At 33.3% G+C, this 16,644-nt stretch overlaps 1 protein-coding gene across 3 annotated transcripts in view; it reads left to right on the top strand.

Annotated features, from left to right (window-relative positions):
• Positions 1 to 16,644, top strand: part of CNOT2 (CCR4-NOT transcription complex, subunit 2) — a 98,758-nt gene that overhangs the window by 32,986 nt on the left and 49,128 nt on the right. Inside the window, exon 3 of one of the 3 annotated variants that reach the window (XM_004675900.1) lies at positions 11,091 to 11,309. The exons of the other annotated variants lie outside the window; for them this stretch is intronic. Coding sequence (XP_004675957.1) covers positions 11,289 to 11,309 — 21 coding nt within the window. The 5' untranslated portion in view covers positions 11,091 to 11,288. The remainder of the gene's footprint in view (positions 1 to 11,090; positions 11,310 to 16,644) is intronic. 3 annotated transcript variants of the gene reach the window in all.

The following is a 16,644-nucleotide window of genomic DNA, read 5'->3' as shown; positions in this document are numbered from 1 at the left end:
GTGAATTTTAAAGATAGTAGCATAAAACAGTGGTTTTTAAAATATACATAAACTGTGAATTCATTTTCCCCCCAAAACAATCAGCTTTATTCACTTGATACTCTATTATCAAATTGTGTAGTGATTTAGAATACAGAGTAGTTCAAAGCTCAAGTAAAAATAAGTTGTACACTTCTTATACAGATACTTACCCAACCTCCCTCTCCCCCTTCCACCCACCGATTTCATTTCCTTTAGACTATGAAGATACCTAGTGTGATAGCAGCAGTTTATTTACTGGTCATTTATTTTAGTCCAATGAACTTGTTCCTCTCAAATTGGAAAAGTGAACAGTAGAGAAAATTGTAAGTAGGGCTTCATGGTGTGTAACAGCAAAGAGCCTTCAATTATAAGACTTAGGCTCTACTTTGGGCACTGTCCCTTTTAAATATAGTGTCATATTTAAACTTTCTAGATTTCACCTAACTGGGTGTCTGAAGTTTCTTGCCAAAGCTTTATGATTTTAAATAGACAGAATGGCTGTGCTAAACTGGTTCTCCTTCTAATCTTTTTTGTCATGAGTTCTTATATGTGTCACCAATAAGGCCATTGCTAATTATTTATAGTTGCTCGATAGCTCTTCCTGCCTTACAACCACTTCCAGCTACCTTGACTCTTAAAATTTTAACTAATCACACTATTTACACTGTTGGATCTGTTAATAGTTTCTGCTAAATTACTTTAAGAACACTGTGATTCTAAAGATGTGACTTTTCAGTGCTCTTAATCAATTTACAAAGTATTACATATGGAACTTTGATTATGCATTTAAGCTCATTTCATTAATCATTGTAGAAAATTCCAAGATTTGTCCTTAAGAAAGGAATTCAATGAAATTGTATCTCACATGTGAAGAGATACCTAATTTTGCTTATTATACTGTAAAAAGACTGCATTGTTTTAGCCACATTGTTTACAAACAATCCAGGTTTTGGAGCCTTTCTGAAAAATGTACTCTTAGCCACGTTTTCTGGCTGAAAATATTTTCTGTCTTCCATTTTGTTATTCATGAAATATCCTTGGAAATAGTTGTTTAAATCTATGAAGTCACTTTTTAAAAAATTTATTTTTTTATGCATACAGAGCTGGGGTACAGGCCAGAGGTGCAGGGGCACTGAAAAGTTTCACAGAGACAGTGAGAACCAGAACAGGCATATTGGTGAAGTACACTGCTGAAGGGAGCAACAGGAGAGACAGGAGAGGTCTGCTGCGCTGTGTGGGTCAGCTCCTGGGCAGGGGATCCAACTGGAGCTGAACTGGCTGAGGCTAGCTTTGTAGTGCTGCGCTTTAAACCTCGCACCACCGGAGAGGGCCCATCTTTTCATGTGATTAAGTAGGTGAAAATGTGATCTGCTTTTGTTTTTAGTAAACATGCATTTTATACAGCTTGTATATTACATTTAATGGAGATGTTACCATGTTCTATCCTTTCAGTGCTTCCTCTCTGAGAAGCAATAATCTAGCTTGCTTTTGTTTTTAATTTTTTGAATATTTATTTTTATCTATATGAATTTCAATAGATACAGAAATATTTTTATGTAATGCAGTGACTTTTGGTAAAGTAGTCCTCATTCAGTTACTCAGTTATTTAATATAGGAAAAAAAATTTATATTTTATCCAAACCATAAACAATTTGCCTTTTACTGCCAACTCATCACCTATTTTACAATTTACCAGAGTTCTCATAAAAGAAAATACTAAAAAAAAGCATGAGTTACTTATTTTGAAAGTACATTGGTCTATAGGTTTCCATTTAGTAATCAAGGGGTGTTAACATATCTTTCCTTATGGTGCAGTAAAACAAAATGTAAATAAGCAAAGGAATACTCCTATTTCTTGTAAGTTATGCATTACCGAGAAATTTTTGTCTTTTTACTATTTGGATGCATCTAGAATTATCCTAATCTTAGTTGTAACTTTAGTTGTAGGTTGTAACTTGCTGAAACCTCCTAGTATAAAAATAATAGGTATTAAATCATATTAAAATCTGTTACTGTTTATATATGTTAAACTATAATGAGGAAACAAACAAGCAAAGACTTTTTAAGAATAAGTATTAGCAATTCAAGAGTTGTCAGAGTGGATCTGTCCCTAGAGAAGAAAAATTTTAGTCAGTGTTGCTATTTGGTCAGGTTGAGGTGAAACAAGTGTGAGCAGAATAAGAAATTACTTGAAAGCATAAATGGCTGAACCAGTGTACTTGTTCACTGTTTACTTTTCTTTGTTCTTGAAATTCTTAGAAACAAATGGCAGTGCCTTACTGTCTCTGGCCAAAAATAAAGCAAAGGGATAGAAAAAATTCAAAGTAGATGACTTAAGTTTCTTTCTTACAGTTTAATCCAGCACCTGCTAAAATGAGATTTCTCTTATAATTACACTTTGAATATGATTCTTTGGCTTATGTTATGAACACATTAGTTCCAAAAGTAATTTTAAATTAGACTGACTTAATTTTTTTTTTCTTTTACACATTTGGTCATTAATTTATCATTTATGTCTGCTCTTTTTCCTCTTCCTCTCACCATTCCAAGAACGTACTGTTAAGTGACCTCTTAGGTTTTTTATTGGTAGACTCTTACATGATGCTAACAGTGTTAGACTTTATATAATGCTTTGGATGCATTATATGTCCTGGTACTTTATTCCCTTATCTAAAATTATCAAATGAGGTGACATTTGGTTTCCAAAAAGAAGCTTTGCCAAGATCCTTGGTTTATCAATTGCAGTTCTCTTGGCAGTTATTTTTTATATGTCCCTAGGCCTAAAGAAATACTAACAGCTCTGTTATATAATTAGGCCTAAGCTGCCTATAGTAGTAAATCCAGAGTAAAGAATTACGGATGCTTTGATGGTGGGAGTGGTAGTAATAGGTATCTAAGGAGATACGAACCTATTACCCTAAATCATATAGTGTGGTAAACAAATGTTACCTCAATAAAGAAAAAAATAAAAATAATGACTTTCTTTGTTTAGAAATACATTAAAAATAGACCATCACACAAAAAAATAAATAAAATAATTCTTTGCACTCCTGTGTGTTCACTATGCTGGTTCTTTTGAGGACATAGGCCCTAGGGTTTTCTATGTAAAATGTGTTCTGTTTTATAAAGATACTTCACATTTAAATAAATTGTCTTCATTTTGAATACGGGATTTTTTCAGCATTATATGTGGTTGAAACATTAGTGCACATATTTCTTTGAATCAAGGAAAATATTGAAGTAAAAAGTAATCTTTAAAAATAAAATGTTAGGTCTTGCTTAGATTCTGGGATGATTGTGCTGATGGATCAGCATAGGTTTGGTCTTTCTGAATTCCGACATAAAAATAGGACAAGTAGAAGCAAAATCACAACCCATGAAAATATTTTTACCAAAACTTGGTAATGAATATTGTGAATTACAAAATATGAGTGGATAGAACTAACAAAACCCCTGCATTTATTAGTTTCTGCATAAGAAAGTGGAGAGAATCATTAAGGTGTGGAGACCTGAGAATGGAAGCATTCCAAAGTGGTGAATAGCCTATTTGAAATTGGGAGAGGTTTTCTGCTTTATTTGATCAATGTAAGAGACTTGAAACCCAAAGTGACTTGTTCTGTTGAACTTTCAAAACTGACCCATCAGGGTCCCTCTTCAAGGATAATCCAGAGAAGTTTCTGCTAGTGAAATAAAAATTGAGCAGGATATACAAACAGAGGAAAGAGAAGGTCCAGATAAAAATGAGAAGACATTACATGAAAACAACACAAGAGGTAGCTTTGTGAAGTTTGAAAACCTTCAGAACCAAGCCTTACTCTAAAAATTTAGGAAAGTTAAATTCATCAAAGGCTTTAGGAGTGCTTGTACCAATTTCAACTGCCATCACATTCATATTGCTCTGACATTTAATAATTTCAAATTTTAATTATTTAAAATTTATTTAGATGGTATTTGAGGCTTATTTCCTGATTGAAATTACGCAGATGAACATATTCTTTATCTTTAAAAGATATTTTTGTTTTCTTTCATAATTAAATTTTTCTAAAATTGTTTTTATTTGGATTTATTTTTATTTATTTATGCATACAAGAACTGTGGTATAGGCCATACTTGTAGGGGTTGAGAGGATTCACCCGAGTCAGAGTGGGGAGCAGAAGAGGCAGATTTACTGCTGAAATACACTGTTGAGGGGAGCAGCTGGTGAGACAGGAGCTACCCTTTGTGGGTCAGCTCCCTGGCCTAGCAAGACCCTTGCTGGTGATAATAGCTTGATAGTGCTGAGACTTTAACCTCTGTACCACCAGAGAGGCACTGAAATTGGTATGAGTTAGACATTCCAATTTATTTTCTTCTAAAAATAACTATAGTAGCATCTTGTATTGATTTGTTTTGCCTTCCTCAACTAATCAACAGTGCTAGTTTTGTTGTTAATCGGTTTTCTTTATATTCTTGGATATGTTTCCATTGTGTTACTGTGATGTGTTTGTCTTTGTCTGTAATAGGCATAGTTATTTAACTACTATAGCTTTTCATTAAATCTTCATGCCTGTCTGTGCACCTTGTTCTTTATGAGCCCTTTTGTGGCTTTTTGTTCAATGTTAAAGTTAGAATTAAAAAGCATTAAGCTTATAACAGGAATTGCTTTGATTTTATTTTCATTTAATGAATAATTATTAAGTTAATGGTATTCTTCCTCTCCTTTAATTCATATATTGAGGTTTTCCTTATTTTCTCTCAATAAAGTTTTATAATGAACTTGCAAATCTTTTGTCAAGTTTATAAGTACTTGTTCTTGGTGAATTGTTTTGTGTCTTCTGTTACTTTTAACAATTATGATTTTCTTTGTATATTTCTTTTCTCTCTTTTGTTAGATTTGAATACTTAGTTTTTTTTGTTTTTTGTTTGTGTGTGTGTGATTGTAAATGGGGTTATGTTCTTAATTTTCTCCTCTTCTATTTCATTATTTGTATTTAGGAAGGCAGCTGATTTTTATATCCTGCCACTTTGCTAAACTGATTGTTTTATTTAATTTTTCCCCGAAGTCTTGAGAGAGCTCTATGTGTAGTATATTATGTAATAGTTTTACTTCTTTTTCAATTCAGATTCTCTTGTCTAGTCGCTTTAGCTAGAACTTCCAATACTACATTGAGTAGTGGACAAAATTTCACTTTTTAAGAGAGGCATTTCCATCTTGATATTTACTGTTTATTCTCATGGTTCATTTTAATTTCACTGGGCGGGGGTTGGTGGTGAGTAGTATTCTTTCTGCTCTTTTTTTATTGAATGCAGTTATTACTCCATAATTAAATGATTCTTTTTCTTCCCATTCTTTTATTTTTTCTTTCCACCGCAGTTCTTCCCTTCTCTTCCCCCTCTTGCTTTCTTCCTCCTTTAAATATAGTATGTATAATTCTTTTTGTTTATAGTATAATTCTTCTACCTGAAGGAATTTTAGGAAAAATTTAAAATATATCTTTTTTTAATGTATATGTAACTTACACAAAATTATTAAAAGTTGGTGAATTTTCACTTAAAATTTTTCACATGTTCTAATTCCCTTTACTGGTTTTCACCATAGTTCCTACAAAGTTGTACTTTTAAGATAACCCTTTAAATAGAACTTTTGTCATTCAGTTCATAATTCTTTTAGTTGGGCTTCTTTGATCATTAGATGACTATGGACATGCTGATCACTGTTTCAAAATATCTGCCCCTATAATCTTGGATACAGTTTCTTCAAGCATTTTTTATGCTTGAAGAATAGATTACTATGCCATGTTCTCAAATTCAGACATCTTCTAAACATGAATAAGTTAAAATAATTTTCACTGCTTAACCTATCACACTCTAGAAGAGTACATATCTTTTCCAGATATGGGCCCTACAGATAAAGAAAGACCCATTGGGATAGACCTCAACTACAAAATATTTTTATAATGCATTTCTCATGGTGATGAGTTCTCTTTAGATTTCTATACCAGGAAAAAACTTTATTTATCAATCATTTTATCATTGGTCCTCTTTACATTTTATATATATATATAAAATCTGTGACTACTTTTATAATCTTTTTGTGAAATTTTCTTGATGACTTTTGTGCTTGAGATTTTTGGAACATTTTGAGTTTATATGTTTACAGTTTGTATCAAATTTAGACAGTTTTGTCCATTCTTTTAATTTTTATTCTGGCCCTGTTTCCTTTGAGGTCCATAGTTACACATATATTAGATAACCTGAAGTCCCATGGATTGCTATTGCTGCTTTTTTTTTTATTCCTTTCCTCTGTTTTGAATGTTTTTTATTGTGTTTTTAAGTTCACTGTTTTCTTCTTGCCAGTATTCTCAATACAACATTTTACTTAATTTATATTATAATTACATGTAAAATGTATTTATAATATGTAGTTATTGTCTAGTCTCTACTGTCATTTCTGGATCTGTTTCATATAGATTGTTAGGTTTTTTATTTCTTTACCATTAAGTGTTTTATTTTACTACTTTGTGGTCTATGTGGTAGCTTGCTTGGATGCTAGTACTTGCAAATTTTGCCTATTCAATGCTATTCTTGTTTGTTTTTCTGTTAATACTTTTGAACTTAGCTGGAGTACAGTTAAGTTACTTAAAAGCTGTTTTGAGATTTTTGAAACTTGTCTTTTTAATTTGAAACTTTGTTACATAGAACCACAGTAGGCTTTGGTCTAGGGCTAGTTTTTCCTAATTTTTGAGACTGTATTCTTCTTAGTACACTACCCGGTGCCCCCTAATTTACAGTATTTTTTACTCTTATTTGTTGGAATAGCCAGCCCTATCTGAGTCAGATTGTTTCTATTGTCTCTTTTCCAAGCATCTGGTAATTTCCTTAAATGCATACTCTGGTCAGTACTTAGCTAAGTCTCAAAAGTCTTTCTACATCTGTTAGAGTACTTTTTTTGCCCCCGTCTCTCTTGTCTGGTACACTTGCTGTTTCACTTTAATTGCCTTGGCATACCTAGACTCTCAGCTCCACTTCCACATTTCACAAAGATTTCTGGACTCCACTAGAACTTCCTACCCCTGCATTAAACCTGGAAGCTCCTTAAGTATATGTGAAGTCAGTTGTAGGATTCCCATCGGTATATTTTCTTCTCTCAGGCATAGTGATCTTGTACTATTGATGTCTAAAAATTATTGTTTACTGTATTTTATCCATTTTTTATTTGCAAACAAGACTGGTGCAGGAGATAGCTGGGTCCTTTCATCTTGGCTGAAATTTTAAGAATCATTAAGTTTTATTTCTTTAACTTATATTTTGGTTGAGCCAATGGATGAAAAAATCATTCCTATCAATGAGAGAAGACTTTATATCAGTATTTAACCAAGGCTTATATAGTTTTTGTTATGTATATTACAATATGCAGAAGTAATAAGATCCGATTTCAGCACTTAATATCTTTTGGAAAGAAACAGAAAATAGTACAAGTAAGTAAAAGAATTCATATAGTTCTATATAGAGTCTTCATAGACTTGAATCTGTTTTATGTGAACCAAAAAATTGGACTATTTCCCTTGTATGCCCTTGAATTCATGCCCTTAAGGTTCCCTAGAATCTAATGGATCCACAAATAATGTAGCCATTCATTTCTCAGTTGAGGTAATAACTTTATTAGTTAATATTCCATACTCAAAAAATCTGTAGCATAGAATAGTATTTTATCTCTGTTGTTTAATATGGATCAATAAATTTAAAGATGCTATCGTACACATTTTAATGAAAGTAGGAAGATAATTCTTCAAGGAAAAGAAAACATAGAGGTCTTATATGAAAATTTTTAAAGACAATGTAAAAAAGCTGACAGAATTGGTAGAGTGCTGAACCCTGATTTTGAGACTTTATTCTCTGCTTTGTAACTGTATCACTTTGGGCCAGTTAGGTATTCATATTTAAGATCAAGCTCTTTAAAAGATGATTAATTTACTTAGAGGAGTAATTCACTTAACAAATATCAAAGAAATAATAAATAGAAATTATCATTAGAATCTCACAATAATAGCTGCACTACCACATACATGTAAGTGCTATAATTGGTGGGCAAAAATTCGAGGACAGACAGGTATTCACATGCTCTCAAAGTACGTCTTTCAGGCTATTTATAATTTAAAAAGAAAAATTAATTCACAGTGGAGAAAACTGGCAAGTAGACTTCCTTAGCCAAATCATCATTATTATCACCTGTGTAGTAAGACATTAACATTACTGTAATTGCATATTGGAATGTGTCTGTCACTACAATACATTTCTGGTGTATTGCTTTAAAAATGCCTAATCGCATTCTTGTCATGAAAATAACATTAGACATACGCAAATGTAGGACAGTCTATATTGTAGTTAGCATGACATTATTGTTGGGGACGAATAAAGGATAGCTGAGGTAAAGTTAGATGTTGGAAAGATTAAGGAAACATTACTAACTTTAACATATAGGATAATGGAATAGAAAATAAGACATGAGTGGAAAAACTGTTAAAATCTATATAAAGATGTTTAGTTGTTCATTTCTTATATTGATAATTGCTTTTTACCTCTAGGGAAAGGGCTCTCCTATGGGAGCTCTGCTGTTTTTACAATTCTTCTATAAGTCTAAAATTATTTCCAGATAGCAGTTTGTTTGCTTTTTTAAAATGGTATGGATAGGGTTTTATAATAGATAGCTGAGGTAGCTATTGCATTGAGGAAGGCCTCGCTTTCATAGTGTCAACCTTAAATTTTGTTAGGATTAAGCATTCAATATATATTAATGCTTATTTGTACTAAAAACTGGCTTGGCCGCTATTAAACTCTTTGTTTAGGCAGGACTGTTCAGCCAGGGAGTGCATATTCTTGTAGACTACACTGCAACCCAGTGGCTCTAGACAGTATAATTCTTATAGTGGGATTTTGTTACTGAAAAGAGACATATTATCTCATCATACTAAATTGGCATTTGAAATGCTCTGAAACAAGACTTTTTTTTAATTGTAACCTAACTTGATGGAAAAATATTGGGGAAATGAAATAAATTTAAATCTCTAAATTTATTGTACTTTTCATAGTACGACATGCTAACCACTGGAGGGTTCTGGTAGTCTTTTTGATATTTTGGAAGTAATTGTCAATCAGTGGGAAAAAACATTAAACAATATTATTCATGCTTCATAAACATAAAACTTAATTTTTACATAATTTCATTACTTTTTAAGATTATAGTCTCTTTTTTCCTTTTGTATGTACTAATAGTGTTGTATTGGTCAGTTAGTGTCAGATAACACTCAGTTACAGCATGCATGGAGTAAAAGAAGGACATATTAATGCTGTGGGTCTGCTTTGTGCCAGGCGCTATTCCAGGTCCTCTGAAGACAGAAGTAAGCAATAGACACACACCAAAATAACAACAGACACACAAAAAAAAATCTGTTGTCACAAAGTTAACCTTTTAGGACATGGGAAGACATGACAGAGAATAAAATGAAATATATATTATATCTTGATAAGTGCTGTGTGGAAAGAATAAAATGGAAAACAGAGAGCACCCAAAAGGTAGGGGGAAAGATGTAATTTTAAATAGGACAGGGAAACCTTCACTGAGATGACTCAGTGACTGAGGGAGAATATGACATGCAGTATCTAACACATTGAGCACGTAGAAGTTATTCAGTGAATATTTATTGAATTATATAGCAAGATGTTTGTAAGTATTCCCTTACTGTGTCCCTTACTGAGGAATTTTTTTCATTTTTAACTGCTTTATATAACTTAGTTCAGAATGCTATTTACTCCTTAAAATATTTGCCACTTTAGTAATATTTGTGCTATTGGATAGACATCATAAAATAACTCAAGCATCTTAGTGAGATAAGCCAGAAAGAGAAAGAAAAATACTGGATGGTTTCGCTCATAGCAGGAGTATAATGGACCAGGTGAGAAAATAATAAGAATAATGAACAACCATATACCAGAGACATTTTGTGGGGGTGGAGTGGGGAATGGGATCAAAACGGGAGTGGGGGAGTGCATGGGACTATGGTGATGATGGCACACGGGTGACTCGGTGATGGGAAACCAGGGATTACAATTGAGATGAAAAAAAAATGTACAAAATGATGTAAAAATAAACTGTTACTAAAAAATTTTAAAAAACCCTCAAGCATCTATTTTTATTCACTAGCATTCATTGTAGTCAAAATCTAGTTATTCCCAGTAATTTACTTTTTTTTATATTATATAACATGAAGTCAAATTATTTAAATCCCATAACTTGATTGATTTAAGTCCTTTTTTCCCTATCATCATCTAGTATCGTTAAAATTATTTAACTTGAGGATTTTTTTATTTGTTTTTATCAGAGTAATATGCTTTAAACAAATTAATTCTCTCCAAATAGTACACCTATGCCAAAAGATAGCCCTGTTTTTTTATAGGCTCACTCTTGTACTTTCAGAAATTTAAATATCCATGTAGTCCAGTAGTCATTCTTATTTGATGTTATTAACATGTACAAGAACCTTACATTAAATGTTGAATTCTTAGGAGTGCAAGGGAAAATTGAGTGGATAGGCAGAGTATTTTAACATTGTCTTAGATATTTTCATGATGGCCAGGTAAGCCCTATTCTTTCATTTTCTAGAAAAGTGTGAGTTTATAAAATGCTCTGGTCTCTCCCCAACCCCTGTCTTGAACGGTATTTTAAATCAATATAAGAGAAGATTGTGGGGTTGAGGAATAATCAGGATATAAGCAGGGAATCATAATGTTGAAAGTAGACATTCAAATCTTTATAGCATGATTTCCTTATTTTTCTAAAAGTTTATTTATTTATAAATACAGAACTGGGGTACAGGTCAAAGGTGCAGGGGATGAGCGGATTCACCAGAGACAGCATTGGGGAGCAGAACAGGCAGCTTGAGGAAGTACACTGCTGAGGGGAGCACCCTCCATGTGGGTCACATCCATGGCCGGGAATTGGGATCAAAACTCATGCTTTAATGGCTACGATAGCTTCATAGTGCTTTAAATTGTGCCACTGGGGAGGGCCCTGACTTCCTAATTTTCCAAAGAGCAGAAGAATCCCATTATTTTTTGTGTTCTGGTTGGACTCCTTATTGTTTGCTGGAGTTTGAGCTTCAGAGCTATAGTGTCAACCCTGTTATAGTATTTCAGGTGAACTCCTGGTGTGGTGCTGGTGCCAAGGCTCAACCTCCAAACTTTCCTTCTTAAGCCTCCAGCTCTGATCTTACCAATCCCCAGAATAGCAAATGTTGAAAGAAGTTGTACAAGTAAGTTTGTGATGGAAAGGCTGGGGAACAAGTGGTACTGTCATTAGTATTTCAGAGGTAGATTTACCAGCAAGTTATTTGTTTGCTTAAGTTTGTTACAAATTATTTTTGTCATAAGCTATTTCATTATTAAGTTACAAAAAAAAATGCAGTGTTCTAAGAAATAATTTTGCTTCTGATCAGGTATGAAACAGGGAATACCTTAAACTAAATAAGCCATTGATATTATAATGCAAAAGTTGTTAGATTATTATTTTAACCAGGTTTTATGCAGATTTAGAAAACTCACTTTCAGAAGAAGCTTATAAAAAAGAAACATAGTATCAGTCTAAAGTTTTGACTTGTGTGACAATCTTAGTAGGAGACAAAGTTTAGTTTACCTCACCATCTCTATTTAGATCTACTGTTTTTCTTTTTCTCAACATTTTAGGGAAGTATCTTTTTAATTTCTGCAGGAATGGAAATTTCAAACATCCTTTTCTTGGAAGTATAGCAAGGACGACTGGAACATTTCTACTAGTCTCTTTAGATTTAGGTTAACAGAAGTTAAGTATAGAAGCAAGTGTAGAAGGCACAGTATCTCGTACAGTGTTCAACAAATGTTTGTTGAATTATAAGTTCACCAAATACTTGTAAATCCTTGTGTGGATGAGTAGTGGGGAGAGAGAGAGACAAAGAGAGCATGCATGTATATAAAATGCCAATACCTCTGGCATTTTCTGCCTGTCTTTCTACCTAAATATAATCAAACATTGGTTTGATCAAACTTTGCTTTTTTTCCTTAATTTATTATTTTTAGAAGTAATTATTAACTGTGTAGCCTGGGTCTGCACTGCTTTGCTTACTAATATTATCCTCTTAGACTATTCTTTCTTAGAAAGTTTTAAAACTTTTAGTTTTCTCTGGTCTATCGTGTATAAAATTTATTTACATGATTTCTTGATTCCTTTGAACATAAAATGATACTTAGAAGTAGACCCAGGAAAAGTAGACCACTGTGGCATATGATTGTTGTTTAACATTTCATCAGAGAAAGTGTGTTGTGCTTAAAGCGATTGGAATGCCAACTACTTGTTATTTGGGGTCTTAAAATATAGCATCAGTAGTTTACCTTGTTCTTCTAATTCTTGAGTTTTGTTTTTGTTTTTTAATACTGGAAATTTGTATAGATAGCCCCAGCCATACATCCATTTTCTTCTGCAATCCCATCCTTCCTACCTCTTTATTAAATGGGCCAACCCCTTATGTGCCCCCACCTTTAATGATTGATTTAAAATGTTGAACCTTATTTTAAAATTTCTTATATGACTAGAGAATTTGTTTTCTATTTTATCTAAACTTAAAAACTCTCTAATATTAGATGATTTTTCACTTATTTTATAAATTTGTGTCAATATTTGGAGATAAAATGCTGCTTATTTCAGTTTTGGTCAGGTTGAGTTGAGCTAACACTAGCTTACTACTCATAAGTTGGGTATATGATTGCATACCCATTTTTAAAAAATGGATTAGCACATTCTGAATGATTCAGAGTTTTAATTTTATAATAATACACTTTCTAAAGTCTGTAGGTTGCTAGTTAGAGCTGAATAGATAAGGCATATTGATACAGGTGATTGTTAGATTTTGGAAAAAATGTGATGTGTTTCTTTAAGCTGAAGCATACCTGACAGGCTCTCCCTAGATCAGAGTAAAGTGATAGGGACATTTAGAGGCGTTGGTAATACTCAGAGACCTCAGATTTTTTTTGGAGGGGGGAGGTCTTATATAAAGGGATGGTTTTGGAAATAGCATCTGAGTAAAACAACTGCAGGTACCATATTCTAGGTGAAAGGTTTTTGGATAAGGCTGAGTTATTTGGTCTTCTCTTTTGTGTGCTCCTTTATTTTCTGAGATGTGGGGCTACCCTGTTTTTTTTGTTTTTGTTTTTTTAAAGATTTGTTTATTTGTGCATACAGAATTAGGGTACAGGCCACAGGTGCAGGGGAGGTGAGAGGATTCACCAGAGACAGTGGGGAACAGGACAGGCCGACTGACGAAGTACGCTGCTGAGGGGAGCTGCGGCCCCGTCAGGAGCCATCTGCCCTGCCATGTGTGTCACCTTAGGGGTGGGGATGGAACTCTCACTGAAGTGGCTTTAGCTTCTTAGTGCTGTGCTTTAACCCTCTGCGCCACCAGGGAGGACCCCATGTTTGTTTTTTATATTATTATTAATACCTCTTTAAAAATATTCCTTTGCCAGAATATATACCTACTGTCCAAAACAGTACTTGTGGGTATATTCATATAGGCTTCTACTGATGGTTTTCTGCTAAATCACCTTTCACAGGCACACATGTTTTCTGTGCATGTGTATAACTGTTTTCAGTATTCACTATGGATTTTATTGCTTGTTTATCAGACATTCTGCATCTGCTAAAAATATAAAATCAATTATTTTCATGCTTTTTAAGTGGATGAAATAAAATTCTACCTTCAAAGTTTATTTAAACTCTCAACTTTCTTAGAATCACCCTAAGTAGATCATAAATTATTCTATTTACATTTATCATATTAGAAATATCAAGCCACTGGGTTTCCCTTGTGGGTTAATTCTCAGTGCTACTACTGCGAAGGCCCACAGAGAAGGCCTGACTTCCATTCCTGGCCAGGAAGTTAACCACATGGCATAGCAGACCTCTTCTGTCTCACCCACTGCTATTTCAGTGAACCTGCCTGTTATGCTCCCCAGTCTCGCTCTCTGCTCCCCAGTCTCACTCTGTCTCTGGTGAATCCTCTCATGCCCCTGCCCCTCTGGCCTACACCCCAGTTCTATGCAAAAATAAATAAATGAAATCTTTTTTTTTTTTAATCAAGCCACCATTTTCTAGAACTATAGGATTATAGGACTTAAAAAGTTTCTTATAGTGGCCCTCCCTGGTGGCGCAGCGGGTTAAAGCACAGCACTGAGAATCTAAAGCCGCTTCCGCATGAGTTCAATTCCCGCCTGCCCCGGAGGTGACCACATGGAGTGTCAGACTTCTGACCCGCCCGCTGCTCCCCTCAGCAGTGTACTTCGTCCATCTGCCTGTTCTGCTCCCCACTCTGTCTATGGTGAAACCTCTTGCCACCCCTGAGCCTCTGGATGTACCCCAGTTCTGTATGCACAAATAAATAAATCTTAAAAGAATGGGGAGGGAAATGCATTGAACTATGGTGATGGCACACGGGTGATTTGGTGATGGGAAGCCCACAGGGATTACAACTGAGGTGGAAAATGCACAAAATGATGTAAAAATAAACTATTAAGAAAACAAACACACTAAATACCTCAGTAATGTGGTCCTCAGAGAAAAGGAATTCATCTTTTAATCTAATGGCATGTAATGACCAACAAGAAAAAATGATATTGAGGATTTTTGCCTCTTACTTCCACAAGTTATACATCACTCATACGATTCTTTCATTAATTTTTGTGAACATACACTTTGAATAAAACTGTGAAAGAATATGCATCTGAGCTAGCAACGATATCAAAGCCTTTATTTCATTTCACAGTGGTTCCAGTGATAGTGGAGAATTACACTGTACTTCTCTATTGGTGCAACACAATGAAGAATTTTATATCACAGCCACTGAACTTTAAAAGGTCTGGTGTGGCTTGGTGTTAAACCAACATTTCTAGATTAAATATGGACTAGGTAGATTTGAAATTTAAAACTTCTTGAAAGTAATGCTTCAGTGTTTCAGAAAAAGTGTGTGATTCCCACACAAGAACACATCTGTTGAGTAGACCCCAACTTTTTATGTTTGTCTAGCTTGCTTGCTTGCCTCATCGAGAGCAAGTGTAAGACACAGTGGTACAATGATAATTAAGAACATTTTGGGAAATTGCTGAAAAGGATTCTTAACAGGTATTTTATAAAGAAATAGAAAAATAAAAGAGAAACTTTCAGAAATGTTAACATATTACATTAACTTCCTTATACCAGAACCTGGAGAAATAGCTGATTTTCTACTTACAGGTCCTCCTTTATTAAGATATGATTATTCAGTAGTTAATCTATAACTGTTTGATTTTGATTGTGTATATAAAATTGTATTTATACAATTAATACAAATACTTGATTTTGATTGTGTATATAAAATTGTATTTATATTGTGTATTTTGATTGTGTGTATAAAATTATACATAGATTTAAGCAGTTCTTCATAACAAAATTTAAGCAAAGACTTTTTCCTAAATGAAGATATAATGGTCAAATTTTCTGCATGTTTCTGAAAATTTCAACCCATAAACTGTGATTTCAGGGACAATTTGTTTTCCTTCATAAAAAAGACTTTTTAGATATGAAAACATACTACCCACAAATGCCAGCAGAAATATGATATAGCAAATCCTAGTCAAAAATTATAAAGAAATTACAAGTTAGATTGTATGGAAGTTATTTAAAAAGAGTTTCTCAAAGAAAATAATTCGTTGTTTTTCTAAGGATTTCCAGGTTTTTATGTTTAACTAAAGGATTTCCAGGTTTTTATGTTTAAGTTTTTATGTTTAACTAGGTTTTGTTCATGACATGTGCCATCTTCTCCTTTAAGTCTCCTTATTTATTTGTTTTTCAGTAGTGAAATAAAATTAGGATTGTTTATAACAGTAGTGATGCAGGTTTGGAGCTTAGAATCCTATTACCAAAAATGGCTGTTAAAACAAAATTCCTAGGGTTATAAATATTTCTAGGTTGTTGATTTTATAAAATTGTTGATTTTATGATAGGAGAACTTGTTTCAAGCATGCTAGTGGTAAAACATGCTACTTTAGAGAGAGAATCCACAAGATTTTTCACCCAGTTTATAGATGTATCTACAAACTTTAATGCTGTAGTGTCTGCATTTATAAAGAAAGTCAGTGGTTTGTTAGAATCATCTGAATTCTTTGAATGACTAGATTATATTCATTATATTTAAAAAGAACTTTTAAAATATTTGTTAGTTGGGAACAAGATGTATATAATTTTTAAATATTTCTACTTCTCTAAAATACTCCCTCAGTAATAACTACTTTTTTAATTGGCATAATGGTGTTTTTTTTTTAAACATGACTATCTAAAACAAATACTGTCTAGTTTCGTAAACACTAGCTTTTATTTCTTACATTTGAGCTTTAAGATCTATTTTTGACTTGCACAAACCTTTCATTGTGGCATCTTCTTAACCATTGTTCACAACAAAATAGCCCTCTCCTTTTTTTTTTTTTTTTTATTAAGATTTATTTATTCATACAGAACTGGGGTACAGGCCAGAGATGCGGAGGGTGAGAGGCTTCACCAGAGACAGAGTGGGGAGCAGAACAGGCAGA

The sequence above is a fragment of the Condylura cristata genome, unplaced genomic scaffold (assembly GCF_000260355.1).
Source record: "Condylura cristata isolate star-nosed mole 26May11 unplaced genomic scaffold, ConCri1.0 scaffold00004, whole genome shotgun sequence".
Taxonomy (NCBI): domain Eukaryota; kingdom Metazoa; phylum Chordata; class Mammalia; order Eulipotyphla; family Talpidae; genus Condylura; species Condylura cristata.
The sequence above is the reverse complement of the archived record's forward strand: the minus strand, read 5'-3'. Positions and strand labels throughout refer to the sequence as shown.